This window comes from Callospermophilus lateralis, chromosome X, assembly GCF_048772815.1.
Source record: "Callospermophilus lateralis isolate mCalLat2 chromosome X, mCalLat2.hap1, whole genome shotgun sequence".
Taxonomy (NCBI): domain Eukaryota; kingdom Metazoa; phylum Chordata; class Mammalia; order Rodentia; family Sciuridae; genus Callospermophilus; species Callospermophilus lateralis.
This window is the reverse complement of record NC_135325.1, coordinates 49894551-49915446: the sequence shown is the minus strand read 5'-3', so window position 1 is coordinate 49915446 and position 20896 is coordinate 49894551. Positions and strand designations below refer to the sequence as shown.

General features: G+C 35.4%; 1 protein-coding gene and 1 non-coding gene across 6 annotated transcripts in view; one reads left to right on the top strand and one right to left on the bottom strand.

Moving 5' to 3' along the window:
* Phka1 (phosphorylase kinase regulatory subunit alpha 1) overlaps window positions 1–20896 on the bottom strand; it is a 107312-nt gene that overhangs the window by 49159 nt on the left and 37257 nt on the right. For all 5 annotated transcript variants that reach the window (XM_077107451.1, XM_077107452.1, XM_077107453.1 and 2 more), the window contains exons 9-16: window positions 18376–18429; window positions 16321–16443; window positions 14086–14181; window positions 13225–13332; window positions 11305–11383; window positions 8046–8180; window positions 1401–1510; window positions 155–299 (exon numbers count right to left, since the gene is read on the bottom strand). In XM_077107451.1, the coding sequence (XP_076963566.1) occupies window positions 155–299; window positions 1401–1510; window positions 8046–8180; window positions 11305–11383; window positions 13225–13332; window positions 14086–14181; window positions 16321–16443; window positions 18376–18429 (850 nt within the window). The remainder of the gene's footprint in view (window positions 1–154; window positions 300–1400; window positions 1511–8045; window positions 8181–11304; window positions 11384–13224; window positions 13333–14085; window positions 14182–16320; window positions 16444–18375; window positions 18430–20896) is intronic.
* On the top strand, window positions 9302–9374 carry Trnaa-agc (transfer RNA alanine (anticodon AGC)). Its single transcript has one exon. It is a non-coding gene; the product is annotated as a tRNA-Ala (tRNA).

Here is a 20896-nt window from a genome sequence, read left to right as displayed (position 1 = left end):
ATTCTTAGAAAACAAAAGCGGAGCTAATGAAAACTGCTGAAAGAATAAAATCATAAGAAGTAGCTAGCTCTCCATTACATCTAGGATATTGAAGGACTAAATATCAGACATATTTTTAAAAGTATACTCATTCCTTGACTCTTAGAGCCCTTACCAAGCATGGTGTGTGAGATGGGGAAGGTGATGGTGGGCTGGCCTGTCATCCTCCAGCGGCTACAGAGGTAGGAAAGATCTGTTCTGAGCATTTCCACTATCATCTTGTTGTCCAGAGCCAGGTAGAACTGTTGCTGGTCTATAAACTGAGGAAAAAAAATAATACTTCAGAACAATTTGGTCTCATAACTATGAAATAATATTTTAAAAATACATATTCAGAAGGCTATATAAGATGTCATTGAAGCAATGATATTCCCAAATTTAATGCCTAATAAGACCCAAACAAAGTATGTGGTGGTCAGCAAATACAACAAGTTTCTGACATTTTTAAAGTGCTCCTGTTTAGAAAGTTTTTTCAAATATATATTTTTATTTAAACCCATAACCACCTGAAAAGTGTTTTTCTTTCTTTAATAAATACAAAATAAAACCAAGAAACAATATATGGAATAGCAAAGTCATATGGCTAGCAAATCACAAATTCAGAAACAGTGCAGGATCCTCTACTTTTATGTCTGTATGCATCTCAGCTATACTATTTCACAAGATGAGAAATGGGAAGTCTATACTTTCCAGAAAAATTTTTTCCTCCCCAGACACACAACTAGGGCTTGCTATTGTGATGTAGTTAATAAACATCATGCTAACAATATATATATATATATATTCACAGCTTAACAATATTGATATTTTTGTTTAGAAGATTAAAATTTCCATGCACATAAAAAGACCCCTCCCCCAAATAAAGGAAACACATTAATTTAGTAGCTGAATAAAAAACATTGTATTTTATTTATAAAGGACAAATATAACCTTATTTTAACTTTTAAAAATAAGGGGAACTTTGTAAGTAACCTTTGTAAAATCCTGCAACACCCAGGACTACTCTTGGTAATCACAATCACTTGGATCACTTGGCATAACCATGGTGCAAGTTTGATTTAGTTCAACTCAACAAATATTTATCAAGCAATTTAATACGTGCAAGGCCTTGTGGAACTCTTTTGATACTTATCCCAATTCCAGTAAATACTTTATTTCTGCAATGTTTCTTTCATTTTCAACATTTTATTAATTGTTGATAAACCTTTATTTTATTTATTTATTTACATGTTGTGCTGAGAATTGAACCCAGTGCCTCAGGTGCTGGGCCAGCATTCTACCACTGAAGCACAACCCCAGATCCATTGTTTCTTTCTTAATTTCCATTCATCTCAATGCACATTCCCACTTATTTCACCCACCTGGGGAGTGAAAGTAAAGATAGTTTTCCGAATGTCATAGAGTTTTGAAGTTCCGAGTACTCCCATGAGTCTATAGGGTCGTCCGCTGAGTTTCATTCTACTGTTGCATCCTGACATAAAATTAAGAAATGGTCAAGATATTTTAGTGCACAAATTAAAGCAGCAAGCCTGTTTAAACACACACATCTTTGAGTTGAAGATGTCTTCCTTTTACAATTTAGCATTCTGAAATCAAAATTAATCTTATAATTGATGTTTATGTTAAATACACTCAAATTTCTTTAGTCCTCCAAAAGGCTGTCATTAAATCAATACTTCTTACAAAGAGGAAATTATTAAATTTTTCATGCAGATTTTCCTGTATAACACAGGATACTACTATACACATTACTCTTAAATTTCTTTCCCCCAAAGTACATAGTGAATATATTGTCATGTCAGTACTGACAAAATTTCCAATACTTTTTTATTTTTTGAACTTTTTTTTGAGTCTTTGATATTTGCCCTTACTTTATCCTAAGTACTATCCTACAAAAATATGCTACAGTTTAGAGTTCATTTATTCTTTGGAGGCCAGTACCAAAGAACTGTCAATGTCTTGATCATATTCCAGGGCCTGCTCAGTAAATCACACAATTTACCTGAACGTGGTTTTGCAACTAGATTTAGCCACTTCTCCTTTCTTTTTCATTACAGTAAAGTATACATAGCATAAAATTTATAATTTTAATAATTTTTGTTGAACTGGGGATTAAAACCAGGGGATCTCTACCCCTGAGCTATATCTGCAGCCTTCTTTTATCTTTATTTTGAGACAGGGTCTTACTAAATTGTTAACACTGGCCTCAAACTTACCATTTTTTGGCCTCAACTTCCCATACAGATGGGATTATACGCATGAACCACTGCACGAAGCCCATTTTAATATTTAAATGTACAATTCAGTGGCATTAAATACATTAACATAATTGTTAACTAACTTCCATCTCTAGAACTTTTCATCTTCCCAAACTGAAATTCTATACCCATTAAACAGTAACTTCTCATGTCCTCCTCCTCCCAGGCTCTGAGAACTACCATTCTACCATGTGTTTATGAATTTGAATATTCTAGGTTTGTAACTGCCTGATTTGACTTAGCATAATGTCCTCAAGGTTCATCTATGTTACAGCACATGCCAGAATTTCCTTCCTTCTTAAAGCTGAATAATATTTCATTCCATGTATATACCACATTTTGTTTATCTATCTATCTACTGATGGACATGGGAATGTAAAACAATGGTTTCAATTTCTCTAAATCCACACCAACACTCTTTGTTTTTTTTAGCAAGTCATCATAATGGGTATGTATCTCATTGTGGTTTTGATTTATATTTGTCTAATGATTAGTGTTGTTGAGCATTTTTTATTTCCTTATTGGCCATTTCTATGTCTTTTTTTTTTTAAAGAAATGTCTATTCAAGTTCTTTGTTGATTTTTAAAAATCTGGTTGTTATTGTTGAATTGTAGTTCTTCTTAACTTTCTTAACATTTTGGGATAAATTCCCTTATCAGATATATGATTTATAAATATTTTCTCGATTGCCTTTTCACTTTGTTGATGGTTTCTTTTGAGGCACAAAAGTTTTATTTTGATGAAGTTCAATTTCTCTATTCTTTTGTTGACTGTGCTTTCAGTATCATATTCATCTAAGAAATTCCTGCTAAATTGAATGTCAAGAAGCATTTCTCTTGTTTCTTCTAAGAATATCATAGTTTTGGGGTTTTACATTTGGTCTTTAATACATTTTGAGTTAATTGTACATGGTGTTAGGTTAGGATCTAACTTAATTCTTTTCAAGTGGAATGTAGTTTTCCCAGAACCATTTGTTGAAAAGACTGTCCTTTCTCCATTAAGTGATCTTGGCACCCTTGTTGAAAATAATCTGATCATTTAGGCAAAGGTTTATTTATGTGCTCTCTATTCTATTCCATTGTTCTGTATGTCTGTCTGTATGCTAATACTACATTGTTTTGATTACTGTAGCATGGTAGTATGTTTTGAAGTTAGGAAGCACCAAGTCCTTCAATTTCTTCTTTTTCACAATGGTCTTGGCCATTTTGGGGGTCCCTTGAGTTTCCATATGAAATTTTTCGGGGGGTACCTTGGATTAAACCCAGGGACGCTTAACCACTGAGCCACATCCCCAGCCTTTCTAAAAATATTTTATTAGAGACAAGATCTCACTGAGTTGCTTAGGGCCTTACTAAGTTGCTGAGGCTGGCTTTGAACTCACAATCCTCCTGCCTCAGCCTCCTGAGCTGCTGGTCCACATGAATTTTAGAATGAATTTTTCTACTTTTGCAAAAAAAAAAAAAAAAATCTCGTGGCCCTTTTTTTTTTTTTTTTTGTACTGGGGATGGAAACCAAAGGTACGTTACCACTGAGATACATCTCCAGCCCTTTTCATTTTTTAAAATTTGAGATAGGGTCTTAGTAAGTTGCTTAGGGCCTCACTAAATTGCAGAGGCTGGCCTTGAACTTGGATCCTCCTGCCTCAGCTTTCCAAGCTGCTGGGATTATAGGCTTGTATGATCACACTCAGCTTCTTCTTGTGGCCTTTTAATAGGTATTATATTCAATCTGTTGATAAGTTTGGGTTGTACTGATATCTTAACAATGTTACATGTTCAAATCTATAAATATGAGATGTTTTTCCATTTATTTCTGTATTCTTTAATTTTTTTTTCATCAAGGTCTTGTCATTTTCAGTGTACAGATCTTTTACTTCTTTAGTTAAGATTGATTTAAAATATTTTATTCTTTTTGACACTATTGTGAATGGAAGTGTTTTAATTTCCCATTTGAATTGTTTATTATTAATGTATAGACATGACTTGTGTGTTGATTTTTGTCTTATAACTACTAAGTTTATTACTTCAATCAATATTTTTGTGTATATGAAAACTTTCAAGTTTTCTTCATATAAGATCACAGATGAATAGAGATAATTTTAATTCTTCCTTGATTATTTGGATGTGATTTATTTCTTTTTCTTGCCTACTTGCTCTAACTGGACCTTTGAATACTATATAGAATAGAAATCTGTGTCTGTTTTGACTGTATTTTTTTAACTTTTATTCACTTGGTTTACTGGTATGTCTTCTTATACTTTTTCAATGTTAAATACAATGTAAAAAGAATTGTAGGGGCTGGAATGTAGCTCAGTGGCAAAGCATCTGCCTTGCATTTGCAAAGCCCTGGGTTCAATTTCCAGTTCAAAAAAAAGAATTGTAGGGGCTCTGGATGGTATTATTTTTCTCCACAGACAACTTACTTTATTTTGGCAGTCAGATCATCTCAAGCAGTTTACCTTAGTCTAATCAGGGGTTCAAAAGGTTTTGTTTAAGGCTTTGTGTTTAAGGCCTTCTAAGAATTGGTCTATTTGTGGTTTTTCCTTACCCCAGCGTACTGCCCTCTCCTCAAAGCTTTCACCCAGAATCCAGAGGTGTTCATCCCAGACCCTTCCACATAAGACGGTCATGAATTGCAATTTTCCTCCCTTCCATAAACTCTCTGCATATTTTCTTGGCTCCTTATTTCAGTCTTAAACAAAGCTTAAAAATTAGTATATGCCTAAAAGGGAAATTGCACGGGGAATGGTAAATTTATTTCTTTGAGGTCGACAGTTTTGGCTTCTCAAATCCTGGCTTTCATAATTATGCTCTGAAGCCTTCTTCACCTTTATTTTTAAAATTCAGACATTGTATTAATTCTCAGTAAGAGGATTAACCCAATACAAGCTATTTCATTATAGCTAGAAGCTGAAAGTCTCCTTTTACTTGTTGCATACTATATTATAATTCTACCATTCTTGTTCATACATAATATGTTCCTTTTAATTTTTCTGTCAAACAAATTGTGCTATAAAGAACACTTCTATAAATGTCATGTAGGATAGATTCCTAGAAGTAAGGATTGTTAACTAAAGGTAGCTATATTAAACTATTTTATAGTTAATGCTAATCTGCCTCTGATTTGTACTACTACCAAGAATGCTGGGAATGTCCATGCTGCCACACAGTCATTATAACTGGATATTACCAATGTTAACTTTTATAAAACTGATGGCAACAAATAATAGTGTTGTTTTTTGTTTTATCTTAAATTTTCCAAATCATTAGTGAGATTGAAGCTGTGATAACTTTAAAAATCTTTAAAAATGTAAGTACTAGGAAAGGAGAAACAGTGATTGAGAGATAAAATGTAAGATCAGAAGGATAAACAAATACACACAGAGTAAGTGAAAGTCATGGCATTTATAAATATTGTATATATGAACTATTCAATAAATAGTGCTGTAATAAATGGTTAATTATTTTTTTGGGGTACCAGGGATTGAACAAGTTAAAACTCTAGCCTAAGAGTTAAATGTAAAATTGTAACCAAAACAAAACTAAGAGAAAATGTAGTGAAAATGTAGCTGACTTAGTGAGAAGCTGATCTCTAAGTGTAAAAGGAAAGAAAGAAAACAAAAGGAAAAAAATTTTGATATATAAAACATAAAATTTTATATTTCAAAAGCAAACACAAAATTAAAAGGCAAATGATAAAAGAGCAAAATATAGTGATAACATGTGGAAGACAGTGTCTGCATCTCTAGTATGTACATGTATTTGTGTGTGTGTTCCTATATATATAAAATGCATAGAAATCAGAAAGAAACTGACAGTTGTACAGTAGAAAAAAAAGCCAAAAGAATATAAATAGACAATTTTCAAAATAAATCGAAAAAAGACTAATTTATGAAAACATGTTAATCCACATTAGGTCCAGAAATTTGAAGAAATTATGCTAACACAAGTAGGAAATTGGAGTATAGGTACTTCCCAAAATGTTAACAGGGTTTGTCATATATTGTTATATTGTAAAAACAGAAGGCAAAATCTATTTTTATGACAAAATTTTTCTAAAAGCAAGTGTGCTTTATTTTATAAAAGCATATTGGAATCAGGTAAGGTGACACATGCCTGTAATCCCAATAGCTTGGGAGGCTGAAGCAGGAGGATTGTGAGTTCAAAGCCAGCCTCACCATCATAGCAAGGCCCTAAGCAACTCAGCAAGATCCTATCTCTAAATATATATATGGATGTAGCTCAGTGGTTAAGCAACCCTGGGTTCAATCCCCAGTACTCCCCCCACTAAAAAAAAAAAACTTATTGGAAACTAGTACACCAAAATAAAACAGCAACTTCCTTAGAGTAGTGTAATAATAAGTGGTTTTTATCTCTTTCCTTTGTGCTTTTCTCTATTCCCCAGTTTCCGGAAGTCTATATGTACATATCATCTGGAAATTAGATAGCTTACAATTTATGAAAATGAACAGAACCAGAATACCATATCTATTCTGATGAAACTAGGAGATACATTCGTAATTCTAGAAGGAGTGGAAAATATATCTGATAAAATTGATGTATTTGAATTTAAAGATTTGCAAAAAAAGGCAAGAAAATAAAAGGAAAGTAACAAACTAGGAAATATATATGTTACAAATCTCACTGATATTTGGGCTGGGAATGTAGCTCAGTGGTAGAGTGCTTGTTTTTCATGTGGGAGGTCCTAGGTTCAATCCCTAGCTCCACAATAAATCAACAAACAAACAATCTCAATGTTCAAAATGAGTATTATGGGGCTAAAACCAAAATCAAGGTTTTACCAGGGCTGATTCCTTTTGGAGATTCTAGGGAAAAAACCATTCCTTGCCTCTTCCAACTTCTAAAGGATGTGGGAATGTACATGTATTTATCTTTGGGTTATAGCCTTATCACACTAATCTCTTGCTCTGTAGTCACATCTCATACTTCTGTAGTCTGATAGCCCTCTGAATGTGTCTTATAAGGACATTGTGATTACACTTAGGGTTCAACTGAGTAGTCCAGAATAATATTTCCATCTGGAGCTGTTTAAAATTATGCCTGCAAAGTTCCTTTTGCCATATTAGGTAATGTATATAGGTCCTAGGGATCAATACCTGGATATCTTTGAGGGTCATTCTGTAGTCTTCCACAAATGTAGTTTTATTGGTGCTAGACATTGGACATACTAGATATTCACTTTGCTACTGAGATATCCCCCTAACTTCCATATATTTTAAAATCTAACAATATAGTAGTTTATTGAATTTGAAAAGTAAGTCACTATGTTTAATATTTAAATTAAATAAAAATAAGTACCAATTTTAAATTAAATTAAAATAAGTAAGTATCAGATTAGGGAATTTTAAAAATATTATCAACTAGTTCATTACATAACAAAGTATAAAAGACCTAAATATAAGTTTCTTGGCTATTCTTCTTATGAAATTCATATGTATTTGAAACAGAAATATAGATACCAGGAAAGAGAACAGGTTAATTGAATACACACTTGGAATAAAGATATAATGTTGTCTGAAAGCAGTCATGCCCTACATACCAAAGGATATCTAAAATTATCACACCTGCTCACAAAAGAATTAGAAACTTGGACTCCAGATACTTTAAATTCTTCCTCAGATCCAGTTTAATAAAGCAGTACAAGGTCAAGATTGGAAAAAAAAAACGGAAGGAAATAAGCCTGTATTGAGTAATGCTTTGGTTCTGGCAGGTTGGTCAATATCCTTACCTAGACTGGAATAAATGTGGCTGAGAATACGAGCTGGTTGTACTCTGATGGGGTACACCTCAGCAATGGTCTCCACATCAATTCCGTTGTCCTTCAAAATGGCCTTGATTTCTTCTGTTTCAGCAAGAATGGAGACTATGGAAAAGAAAGATGAGATCAATAGACAGTTTCATTTCAATAGGAATGTAAAAATCCCCATGGCACATAATTTCCTTTGGAGGTAAAAAAAGGAAAGGAGAGGAAATCAACAGTTATGGAGGAAATAGGTGAAGCAGGTATCATCCTAGGTACTTCAGCAATATTATCTAAATAGGAAAGGGAAAAGATGACTAGAGTATTAGATTGTGCTTTTTCGCTAATTATCCAAGTGCTTAGAGAATGACACACTTTGTATTCAAATGGGAAAAATTCATCATGGGGGTTTTTCTTTATAGCTTTGGTAAAAATTGATTCCCCACACTACCCACACTCTTTTGTATCAATACACTGAAGGTCAGAGCCAGGAATGTGAGGGTTATAAAGAACATCCTGACAACAAGTTTTCCTATAGCTATAGAATGAAAGAAAGCTATATGAATTGGGGATAAAGACTGAGTCATCAACATACAGGGGGTATTATAGTTGTGGATTTGTGGGAGGAGGAGGGGTTAGTAATGATAGCAATGACATTTCTCTAGACCCAGAGCCTGCCAAGCCTGGAAAATTCCCTTTTTTTTTCCACTAACACCAATGTCCCTGAAGTAGTAAGCCTATCCACAAGGCAAGAGGCCAGGTCAACTCCCTGATTCTTCCCAACTTGAAGTGAAGTGAAGCTTCAGCTGGCTTGAAACATGCCCTCTTCTTCTCCTCCCCTATTACTGTTAGATGTGTTCCATTTAGTTCACAGGGGAAAAACGTACCAGTTGGTGAATTTCAGCTTAATAATATTTTCTTTTGAGCTTTGGGCAAATGCCTAGTTAACAAAATGCTACTTTGTTTTCCTTTGCCATTATCCTTTGTGTATTTTTGTATCTTGGCAACCTCATGCTAATAGGTTGCTGAGGTCTGGGCTAGGATATGTAGGACATGGTGATTAAAGAGTCCCTTGAACATAACATCATCTTGATCACTTCTAAATGGAAAACATGAAAATGAAAGAGGAACATGCACAGAGGAAAATGATAACAGCTAATAACAGTCTAGGAAAATACATGTATTCAAACATTTGTTCATTAAAAAATACTTACTAACTACCTAAATGAATGAGGTGTGGAGCTGGTGATATAGCTCAGTTGGTAGAGTGCTTGCCTAGCATGCACAAGGCCCTGGGTTCAATCCCTAGCACCACCGAGAGAAAGAGAGAGAGAAAGAGAGAGAGATATGACATGGGAGGATATATAGAGAAGAGGACCCAGAATATAAACTTGAGAGATTCTGACATATATAAAGAATGGAAGGATAGAAAATCCTGGGATGGTTGGGCATGATGGCATACGGCTGTAATCCCAGCAACTCGGGAGCCTGAGGCAGGAGGATTATGAGTTCAAAGCCAGCCTCAGCAAAAGTGAGGTGCTAAGCAACTCAGTGAGATCCTGTCTCTAAATAAAATACAAAATAGGGCTGGGGATGTGGCTCAGTGGTTAAGCACCCCTGGGTTCAATACATGGTACCAAGGAAGGAAGGAAGGAAGGAAGGAAGGAAGGAAGGAAAGTCTTGGAGTGGGGGATTCTCGTCTCATGGCTTGTATTTTCTCAGTGGCGTAGCAGGTGAGGTCATCTTCTGAAAATGGGGGAAGAAGTAAGGAGGTGAAAAAGGGGAAAAAGTTTGGAATAGGAGGAAGCTGAGAGACAGGAACAAATATTAAGAGTAAGAAGATGAGTACCCTGATGACAGACTCAAGAATGCCAATAGTTAAAGGGCAAGTATAGGAACAGGAAAACTTGAATGGGCAGAAAAGCACTTAATATAGGTTAAAGAAAATCCAAGAGACCATGACATCATAGAAGAGATGAAAATCCAGCATTTCCAGAAATACAAATAATAAATGAAATTGGAAGATCCACTAAGATATGGATTAAAAATATTCCCCAAATTGGCAACACAAAGGTCACTGGTATCGTAAGCAAGAACATGTTCAGAATATACTAGTCTATAAAGTACTGCAGAATGAATGGAATATAAAAAGGCATAAGTGCAGATGAGAAAGGAAGAAACTAGAGGGAGATAAAACATGTCAAATGACTGAAAAACAGAAGAAACAGTGGGAGAGTTTGAAGATACTGGAAAATAGTAAGTTTCTTGAGGATGCTGGGGAAGAGGATAAAAGCATCAGAAGGGGGCCTTGGCTTTGAATAGGAGAATAACACCTTTTTTCTGAGATTAGAGAAAAGGAAGCAAGGATGGGTAAAATTGTTGGGGTGGGGAGGGTTGGAGGACTGACAAAGATCAGAATATTAAGTGACTAGAGACATTTAAAGGGAGGTTCACAGCAGTACTTAATACCGTATTAATGCATAGTGATGTTGGAAAGTGAAGAATCACCTCAAGCTTTCTACCCTAGGAAATGAGGACATCGGTAATGTCATTGAAAGTGATAAGGAAAATAGAAAGATTTGTTTTTCTTGGGAGAGGTAAAAGGATGGGATAAAAACAGAAGATATCAGTTTTGTATTTGAAGTGTAAGTGATAGAGAAGTTTTTTAGGTACTGGAACACAAATTTTTAATATGTTTATAACTTAGCTCAGTGTTTTGTATGGAATAGATACCTACAAATTTAAGTTGATTTATTTAGCAGTAAAAATAAAAGTTAGGCGTACCCTCCAAGGAGGTAATGGTCAGAAGCAACCTTATTATGAAGTAGGTAGTCCCAGCAAATTAACACACAGTGTATGAACACATAGAAAGATGAGAGTATGAGATTAAGTACAGAAACAATAGGAGAACATGAAAAGAAAGGAGTATTAGCAGATAAAGCACAGAAAAGGTAATTAGAAAGGAAGCAGAGATAAATAGGAGGCTGAAATGTTGTGACAATGAAAAGAGTTTCCAGAAATAAAAAACATCAAATAATATTTTGAGTCCTCTGATATCACACATTATTCATTTAGGATTAATATTAACAGTAAGTTTTGAACCAATCAGAACCAAGATCATCATATACTTTTTGAAATCTAACAAATGCAAAATGAAGAAAAAAGTCATAATTTACTGGCCCCAAGGTCTCTGTCCCTAACCACACCTTGAATATAAAGTTTTGCTATTGAGAATAGGAATACACACCTTGAACCACAACATCTGGCTTTGGTACAGTAGAAAATCTACGATTCAGGGGATCAATTTCTCCAGGAGCTAAAAATCCCTAAAAAAATCAGAAAGATTATTAGGTCCCTAAATCAAAAACAAATAAGTTAATGTTTTAGGGAAAACAACATCATCAGAAATAAAATAAATAAACTTCTTGTATGAATATGTTTGAACTCCCATAATTCACATCCAAATTAATTTTATTTGAAGTTTATTCCTAGTGGTGCCCACAAATCCTTCTCTTGGAAGTAGGCAGGGTATAAATTCTAAATGAACAGAAAGTTTCAGATTACTCCTCTTCTTTCTCTAGATATACATATAATGACACATATTTAGATGATCAGACTCCAGTGTTTATTATGAATATTTTAAGTCATTAATCCTGCTGTTTCTGCACTTTTTTCCCTGCATCTTCTATGCTTTCTGCTCATTAGAAATCTCATTTTACAGTTCTGGGGATCAAACCCAGGACCTCTACAACTGACCTACAGCCTCAGATTTTTAAAAATTTTATTTTATGTTTTTGTGGTGCTGGGGATTTGAACCCAGGGTCTTGTGCATATGAGGCAAGCACTCTACCAGCTGAGCTATATCCCCAACCCTAAAATTTTATTTTGAGTCAGAGTCTCACTAAATTGTTCATGCTGGCTCAAATTTATAACCCTCCTGCCTCAGCCTCCTAAGTCGCTGGGATCACAGCTATGCTGCACTGTGTCTGAGTACCAGAAATCGTTTGACTTAACTTGAGTTTCTGTCCTTTATGAACTGTGATGAACTCACCTATTTTATTCTTAAGCATACCACTTATCTCCTCCTGTTTTCATTACATATAATTTATTCTAATTGAATGATAAGTTTACCAGGCATGGATTACTTTAAACAAAACATTCTTCCCATTATTTGCTCTATTCATATTCATGTCAACTAAAGATAATTAAACTGCCATGGTCACAAAAAAAAAAAAACAACAACAAAAAAACATCTCAGAAAAGAAATAATCATATATAAATAGGTCAAAGAGTCTGGCTCAGAAAGGACAGCTTAGGGGGCTGGGGTTGTGGTTCAGTGGTAGACGGCTCACCTAGCATGCTTGAGGCGCTGGGTTCGATCCTCAGCACCATATAAAAATAAAATAAAGATATTGTATGTCCACCTACTACTAAAAAATAAATATTAAAAAAAGAAAGGACAGCTAAGTCCCAGAGCAGATTCTCTAGGAACCTGGTTATATATCACATCAAAATAACCTACAATGGGGAAATATATTTGCTAGTAAATCTGGAAAACTTTGGAGAAAGAAACCCCTTTGTGTAGGTTCAAAATGCTACAAAGAAGCTGAATACACAGTCAGAAGTGCTTCATTAAAGCCTGCCTCAATAGAATTTGATGTGCGGAACATTTCAAGAGTCCCTTACCAAAAAACAAACAGAAAACCTAAAACAACCAAACATAAAGTCCATAGTGTTCCTACCCAGTTGTCAGGGTGCCTAAAATGATTAGTTCAATTAAAGAAAGAAACATTATGTTGCTTAGAAAGGTTAGCACTTAATCCACTGTCAGTAATTACTATCTAAGGACAATTGTGTTTATTAGTCACCAGGCAAGGCACCTAGGAGTTCTGAATGGGAAAAATCCTGGGCTTGATCCTTTAGCATCTCCAAGTACAATGCCAAAGTAGAAAGCCCTGGGTGGCATAAGGAAAATGGTTGCCAAGGAGTACAAGATTTTCATCAAGGGCTGACTGTGCTTCCTACTCTGAAAACTTGGAAGAAAAACTATAATTAAGGCACACTATAAAAGGCAAGATATCCTTCAGATTTAATGAGCCACTTGCAAATCTGATTATTAAGGTGACTAAGGCAGAAAAAGGCTGAGTAGCTTAAAGTTTCCCCTTACCTCTGCCATCAAGCTTCCTAAAATGTATAGAGACTGACCCCACATATGAGGCAACTTCCCCATGGGTACTCGGTCCACAGTGTGAGGATTTTGATATTCTTCATCAACCTAAATGAAAACACAAAGAAGCCAGATGAGAGGTAATACAAGGCTTATGATACTAGACCATAAAAGTCTGAGTCTCCATTTTGGCTTTACATAGTAACATAGGCAATGCACTGATAAGTGAAGCATTATAACAATAGTCTAGGGCAGTGCTTGCTCCACAAACTGTAATTACCAGAAGAGCTAATTCAAATGGAGATTCTGGTTAAGGTGTGAGGGAGGGCATGACATCTATTTTAGAAAAGACTCAGGTGATGCTGCTGATATTGCTAGGAGCTTATTCTTCCTTCCAATCCCAACAGAATGCAAGGTTGTATATCTCTTACGATCAGGGCTCTTTAACAAAGAGGAGCAATGGTATACCTGATTTGTATTTTGGGAAAATGAAGTTAGGACATACTTTGTTATCCAAGCCTGATCTACTCAAATGATCCTGTATTATTGGTCTCAAAGGGGAGAATATCAAAACCTGAGAGTGCACACAGAACATCACCCTAGTCCTACCTACTGATCTCTATGTCATCCTCAGCATTACGGTTTGGTCTCATCCTATCTCCCTGTATAGTAGTGCCATGATTGAGACTCCTTTACCAATTTATTTCTAAAGGAATAAAATCATATTTCTATTGTCTTATACCTAAAGAAAAACTTATTGAACATTAAAATCAGAAGATAAGCAATTATTTGATGCAAATGAAAGCATCCTATTGAATTATGCCTCCTCTTCAATCAGTGTTATAGCATTTTCCAACTCACCCTGTCAGGAGGAACACTGTACAGCTCTGGCAGAAGTGGGACTCCATTTTTGCCCTTGATGAGGACTGCTTCAAGAGCCTCTCTATACTCTTGAACCTACAGAGAAAAGAAAAGCAGACAGTTCTTGTAGGTACCTAGGAGAGGGGGTAGCCAAGAGGTACTATTTCAAAGCAGCTTATTTAACCAGGTAAAAGGGAAAGAAAGGGGAATGGTAGTAGATACTTGTTATAGGCCAAATATTATTTTAGGACTTTGTACACTTTAATGTATTTAATTTCAATAACAGTAGGCATGTGTGATTGAAGCCATCTTACAGGGAAATGCAGGCTCAGAGAGGTTCTGAATTTGTGGAAGATCACAGGGCAAGGAAATGGTTGAATCCAGAGTTCAACCCAAGTCAGCCTTCTTCCAAAGTCCTGCTTGATTCCATGTGTAGTACTTCAAGTATACCTCCTTGATTTTAGGATGGGTTGGACTTTAAAACTGCATTTTCCTGTGTCAAATTTGGTTTCTAGTATGATTAGTTTTATTCCTTTGCTTAGTAATTTGTTGAAGCCTAGCAATACATAAGATGTAAAAAATAAAAACAAATACAAACAAACAAGGGCTGGGGGTATAGCTCAGTGACAGAGCACATGCCTAGCATGCATAAAGCCCTGGGTTTGATTCCGGGTACTGAAAAATAAAGTTAGAAAACCCTATAACTTATGATAGAAAAATGTACAATCAGTTATTCTATAACATTTGTTTTGAAAACACAAATGAATTGGATAGTTTAGGGAACAATTTGAGCAGAACATAAATTTCATGTTTGCTTATATATGATTTCATCCCAAGAATGCATTCAGCTGCTTAAGAATACACAAAACACACACAGGCACATACCTCAGGAGGACAGTGAACTGCATGCATGTTATAAATTTCTATCCCATTTCAGATAACCCTTCTTTTACCACTTCATAGCTTACAAACTGTAACCCTCTGATGGTCAACCTGGCCACATGGCTATGGGTATTCCCCACACTTCCCTCTTTTTAAATTTTTCTTCTTTGTTCTATGTTCTTTTTCTCTAATTTCTCTCATTATTTTCTTGTATTGTTGCATCTCAATTATACAGAATGATAGGTTTCATTGTGGTATATTTGCACATATACTAAAACACAATCTAATCAATTTTACTCCCCAATACTGCTTCCATCATCTTTTTCTTCCTCCCCTCTAGATCTCCTCTCTCCACTCTACTCTTCACCCTCTACTTTCATGGCATCCCCCTTTTTTCACTCCAGTCCATTTCTGTTTTTATCTCTGAGAAAACTGATTGTACCTTGAATTTACAACATGTCTCTATCTGTGAAATTCAAAGAACTCCAGGGATATCTTTTTTTTTTAAAGAGAGAGTGAGAGAGAGGGAGAGAGAGAGAGAATTTTTAATATTTATTTATTTATTTATTTAAAGTATTTGGTGGACACAACATCTTTGTTTGTATGTGGTGCTGAGGATCGAATCCTGGCCGCACGCATGCCAGGCGAGCGCGCTACCGCTTGAGCCACATCCCCAGCCCCAGGGATATCTTTTTTTAAAAAAACATTATTTGATCTGGGCATGGTGGCACACACCTATAGTCTCAGCAACTTGAGAGGCTAAGGCAGGAGGATTGCAAGTTTAGCCCAGCCTGGGCAAATTAGGGAGACTCTGTCTCAAAAAAAAAAAAAAAACTTTTTAAAAGACTGGAGATGAACAGATTGAAAAAAAAGGCTGGAGATGAAGCTCAGTGGTGGAGCATGTATATACAGTGTGCAAAATCCTGGGTTTAATCCTAGTAGTGTAAAATCATAATCTTAATTGTATATATTTATGGGATTCAGTGTAGTAATTTGATCCATAGACACAGTGTGTAAGAATCAATTTGATTAGTTAATCAATTAGGATAGTTAACATTTCCATATTTTTAATAATTTATGATGAGAGAAAAACTGTTCTGATGTACAGAGAAATGAAAGAAGTCAATAACAATAGTTGGGCTATTCAGTGGTCAAAATTGAAGCCAAAAAAATAGAATTTAGGTCTCCCAATTCTTAGCTTAGTACCCTCAGCTACTAGTCTGTAGGGGACATCTCTGTCTCCTTTATAGTAGGAAGACTTCAATTTGAACACAAAATTGATATAACCATTAACTGAAAGAGCAAGATATAAGAAGACCAGTCTGCTGAAAACTCCTTCCCCAAACTCATTACCTGTTCAGTATTTCCACTGAAGACCCCATCAAGGATAAAATATGTCCAGAACAATGGCCATTCACACTCAATGTTTTCAAACAACTTCAGCTCAGCTGGTTCATAGTACAAACGATTGGGATCCTGGTAAAAATACAATAAACATTCTGTCTTATCACTCAGAGATTAGATGTACATCTTTTGTTCAGAGGTATTATTATTATTATGGCCTTTCCCTACATATAGTTTGATTCAGAAAAGTCAGTCAGTACTTAGTACTGTATGAGGTGATTATAACTAGTGAAAGTGGGGTAATAAGGACATCACAGGAGGGTATATGAAGAAGTAAGTTTACCTTGCAATGAAGTTTCATTTGGTTTTATACTTGCTAAGTTTGAGTTAGTAATAGGACGTACAAATAGGAATGCTTACCAGGGCAGCTAGAGATGAGGGTTTGAGAATCATCTTCATAGAAATGATACATGAATTACCAGTAATAGATGAACTTAGTGAAAAAGTACTATATAAAATGAGCAAACTGCCCCCAAATGGAATCCTCACAAATCTTCAGAGTGGGGTGACAGAAGGACAGAAAGAAGACTCAGGAGAGTATAGTGTGAAAATTAAAATAGGAAAAGAATTTCAAGAAAATGTAGGAGTAGGTAATAGTGATACAAAATTAAGAAGTCAAGGAGAATAAGGATTGAGAAAAAGCTATTGGATCAGTCACTTAGAAGCTTATGATGATGTTTTAGGGCATAATTTTAGTATACTGGTGGGGGCAACAGTCAAATCCAATGCTAAGGAATAAAATGAAAAAGAGGAAGTAGGCCAGAAAAGTTTGAGCTTGATTTAAAAGATCACAATGGCCCTTGACCATCTCACCTAAGTCTTAAACAATATTTGCATTAACAATGAAAATGTTTATTATTGACCATTAATTCTCTTTAGTAGTCAGGTATAGTGATAAATGCCTGTAACCCTAGTTATTTGGAAGACTGAGGTGGGAGGATTACAAGTTCCAGATTAGCCTGGGCAAATTAGCTAGACTGTCTTCAATAAATAAATAAGGGCTGGAGATGTAGCCCAGTGGTAAAGCACCTCTGGGTTCAATCTCCAGGAACAAAAAAACACTTTTAATTTATTTAATTTTCCCTATGGATATTTCCAAGAAAAAATTTGTCTATTAGAAAAAAAAGGAATTTAACCTTTTCAAGATTGAGACTGTTTAGAAATAACGAATTAAAAAAACTTGCAAAGGGTTGCTATAATTTGGATTTGGTTTGAGTGTGTTCCCCAAGGGTCCATGTGTTGAAATTTAATCTGCATTGTTAGCTATTAAGAGGGCAGAAACTTAATCCAACTATGGTGTTTAGAGGTGAGGCCTGGGAGAGGGGATTGGGATCCAATAAGATTATTAGGGTGGAGCCCTCATGAATGAATACTGGTGGCTTTATTAAAAGAGAGAGAAAGAGAGAGAGAGTGACCAGAAGAGACACACAGACATGCTCATGCTCCCTAGCTTTTGCCACATGATGCCCTGCACCACCTTAGGACTCTGCCAACAAGAAGGCCATCACTAGATATGAACCCTTGAACTCATACCTCCAGAACTGTGAGCCAAAATAAATAAAACACTTTTCTATATAACTCACCCATTCTGTGTATTATGTTATTGGCAGCAGAAAATGGATGAAAACAAGGGACCAGAAAGATGTACCGATGGCAAGATTTTTTCCTTTGTAATTTTTAAATATTGGGGGGAGATACTCATGAGATTATGCAAATTTTCTGGTTTTGCTTAAACTTTTGCCCACTGATTTTTAACATTCATCAGTAATTCTTTCCTGAAATTAACTAACTGCAAGAGTTTTCTTTCTTTTTATCTAATCCAGAGTGGTCCCCAAACTGAGAACATGGCAGTGAAGCCCAACAAATACAGCAAACACCAGTTATTATTTTCCCATTTAGTGATTTACATAAGCACCATCAATGACATAAATATTCTCTCTGAATGATGTTGCAGATAGCAGTGACCCTTCTCCCATATGTTCATTTGTGGGAAAAGAAACCTACTTCTTTAGGAGTTTTATATCCATCTCGTAGGAAACGACAGCAACCATAACGACCCTGGGGAGATAGAGCAAAAATCTCAGAAGCTTATACATAGGTACATCAATATAAATAGTCAGAAATATATATTTGGTAAAATCTATCTGTGCAGTTTCTCACCAATACAGACATGATAGCTAAAAACAAAAACAAAAAACCTGAAATCAGCCCAGCAGCAGAAATTGATTTCCAGCAATGTGATTTCAAGTGAGGGCTGTTATAGGTTCTTCCTTAGATCAGCATTACTAACAATATCCACCTTAGGGTAAGTCTGACAGCCTAATTACTAATCTATATGGTCCTGCCAATAGCTCACAGAGCTTATGAGACACCACAGGGTTTAAAAAACATATTTTTAAATTTGAGAAATTACAAATACTGTACAGTGTACCAATATATCCATCAATCACCATAATCTTATATTAACATCTTACATAATCATAGAACATTTATCAGAACTAAAACATTAACTTTGGTACAATACTATTAACCAAAGTACAGAAGTTAAATGGTTTTCACCAGTTATTCTACTAATGCTCTTTTTGTGTGTGTGTTTGTTCCAGGACCAAATTCTGAATCCCACACTGCTTTTAGTTGCCCTGTGTCCTTAGTCTCTTCCACTCTATGACAGTTCCTCAGCCTTTCTTTGTTTTTTATGACCTTGATACTTTTAAAGAGTATTCATGAGTTATTTTGTATAATGTTCCACATTTAGTTTTGTCTGACTTTTTCTCATAATGCAATTTAGGTTATGTATTACTGGAGGATACCACACAGTTGATGTGCCCTTCTCAGTGCATTATAGAAGGGGGCATGTGATGTCAATATGTCCTATTAGTGGTGAAGTTCCCCCGATCATTCTGTTAAAGTGGTATCTGCTGGGTTTCTTCACTATAGTTTTCCCATTGTAAATATTATATATTAGATATTTAGAGGGAGACACTTTGAGACTACACAAATATTCTGTCTCTGCTTAAGCTTTCATCCACAGATTTTAGCATCCATCAGTCAGTGGGTCACTCCTGAAACAATTATATTTTAGTGTTTACCTAATGGTAATTTTATATTTCCTTTATTTCTTCAATATGTTTTTGTGTATACAGTAAACATTTACTTAATATTTGATAATGAATAATTCTAGTTGCTTAAACATTTCACATAAGCTATGACCCCTTGGCATTAATACTATTTAAAAATAATTTTTAAAAATTTTATTGGTGAATAATAATTATACAGAACAGCAGGTTTCATTGTGGCACATTTGTACATGCATATAACATGATTAATAACATTCCCCAATATGTCCTCTGCTCTCTCTCTTGATCCCCCTGCCTCCCTACCTATACACTAATGGTTTCATATAGAGTCATGTTTCTACTAGCATAGTCCATAAAGAACCATTCCATCACCCTCAAAATAATGCAGAGCTCCTCCCCCACCTTTCTTTTTCTTTTTTCTCCATAACTTCCACATATGACGGGTGGGTATCTCATGAAAATCAAAGGGAAACTAGTAGAGGAAAGGGACCACAGAGGGAAATGGGAAATACTACAGGATGATATTGACTGCTATGGTTTAGATGTGAGGTGTGCCCCAAAAGCTCATGTGTGAAACAATGTAAGAAGGTTTAGAGATTACATGATTGGATTATGAAAGCCTTAACCCAATCAGTGTGTTAATCTCCTGATAGGACTGAGTGTTAACTGAATGTAGGTAGGGTATGGCTGGAGGTGATGGGGCATTGGGAGTATGCCTTTGGGGTATAGATATTGTATCTGTCGAGTGGAGTCTCTTTGCTTCCTGATCAGCATGTGAGCTGTTTCCCTCTGACACACTCTTCCACCACTATGTTCTGCCTCACCTGAAGCCCTGGAAAATGGAGCTGACTGTCTATGGACTGAGACCTCTGAAAACATAAGCCCTCAAACTTTTCCTTCCTTACAAGCATTCTGGTCAGGGTCTTTTAGTCACAGCAATGAAAAAGCTGACTAAAACATTGACCAAATTATATTGTTATATTGTGTGTGTGTATGAATATGTAACAACAAACCCACCATTATGTGTAATTATAAGGTACCAATTAAAAAATCTTATTGCTAAAATTAAACAAAATTCCAGAGCTATATCTTTAAAATTTTTTTTAGTTGTAGTTGGACACAATACCATTATTTTATTTATTTATTTTTTATGTGGTGCTGAGGATCGAACCCAGAGCCTTGCATGTGCTAGGCAAGGGGTCTACTGCTAAATCACAACCCCAACCCCTTTAGACTATATCTTTATAGACAACCTCTACCTCCAACTTCTGGCAACCACGAATGTTTCTTTTTTTTTCCTGTTCATTTTTCTTTTCCAGAGTACCATGTAAGTGGAATCATATAAAACATAGTCTTTGGGGTCTGGTATTTATTTCACTTAGCAAAATGCACTTAAGAATCATCCATATTGTCACATAGATCAGTATTGTTGAACAGTATTACATTGG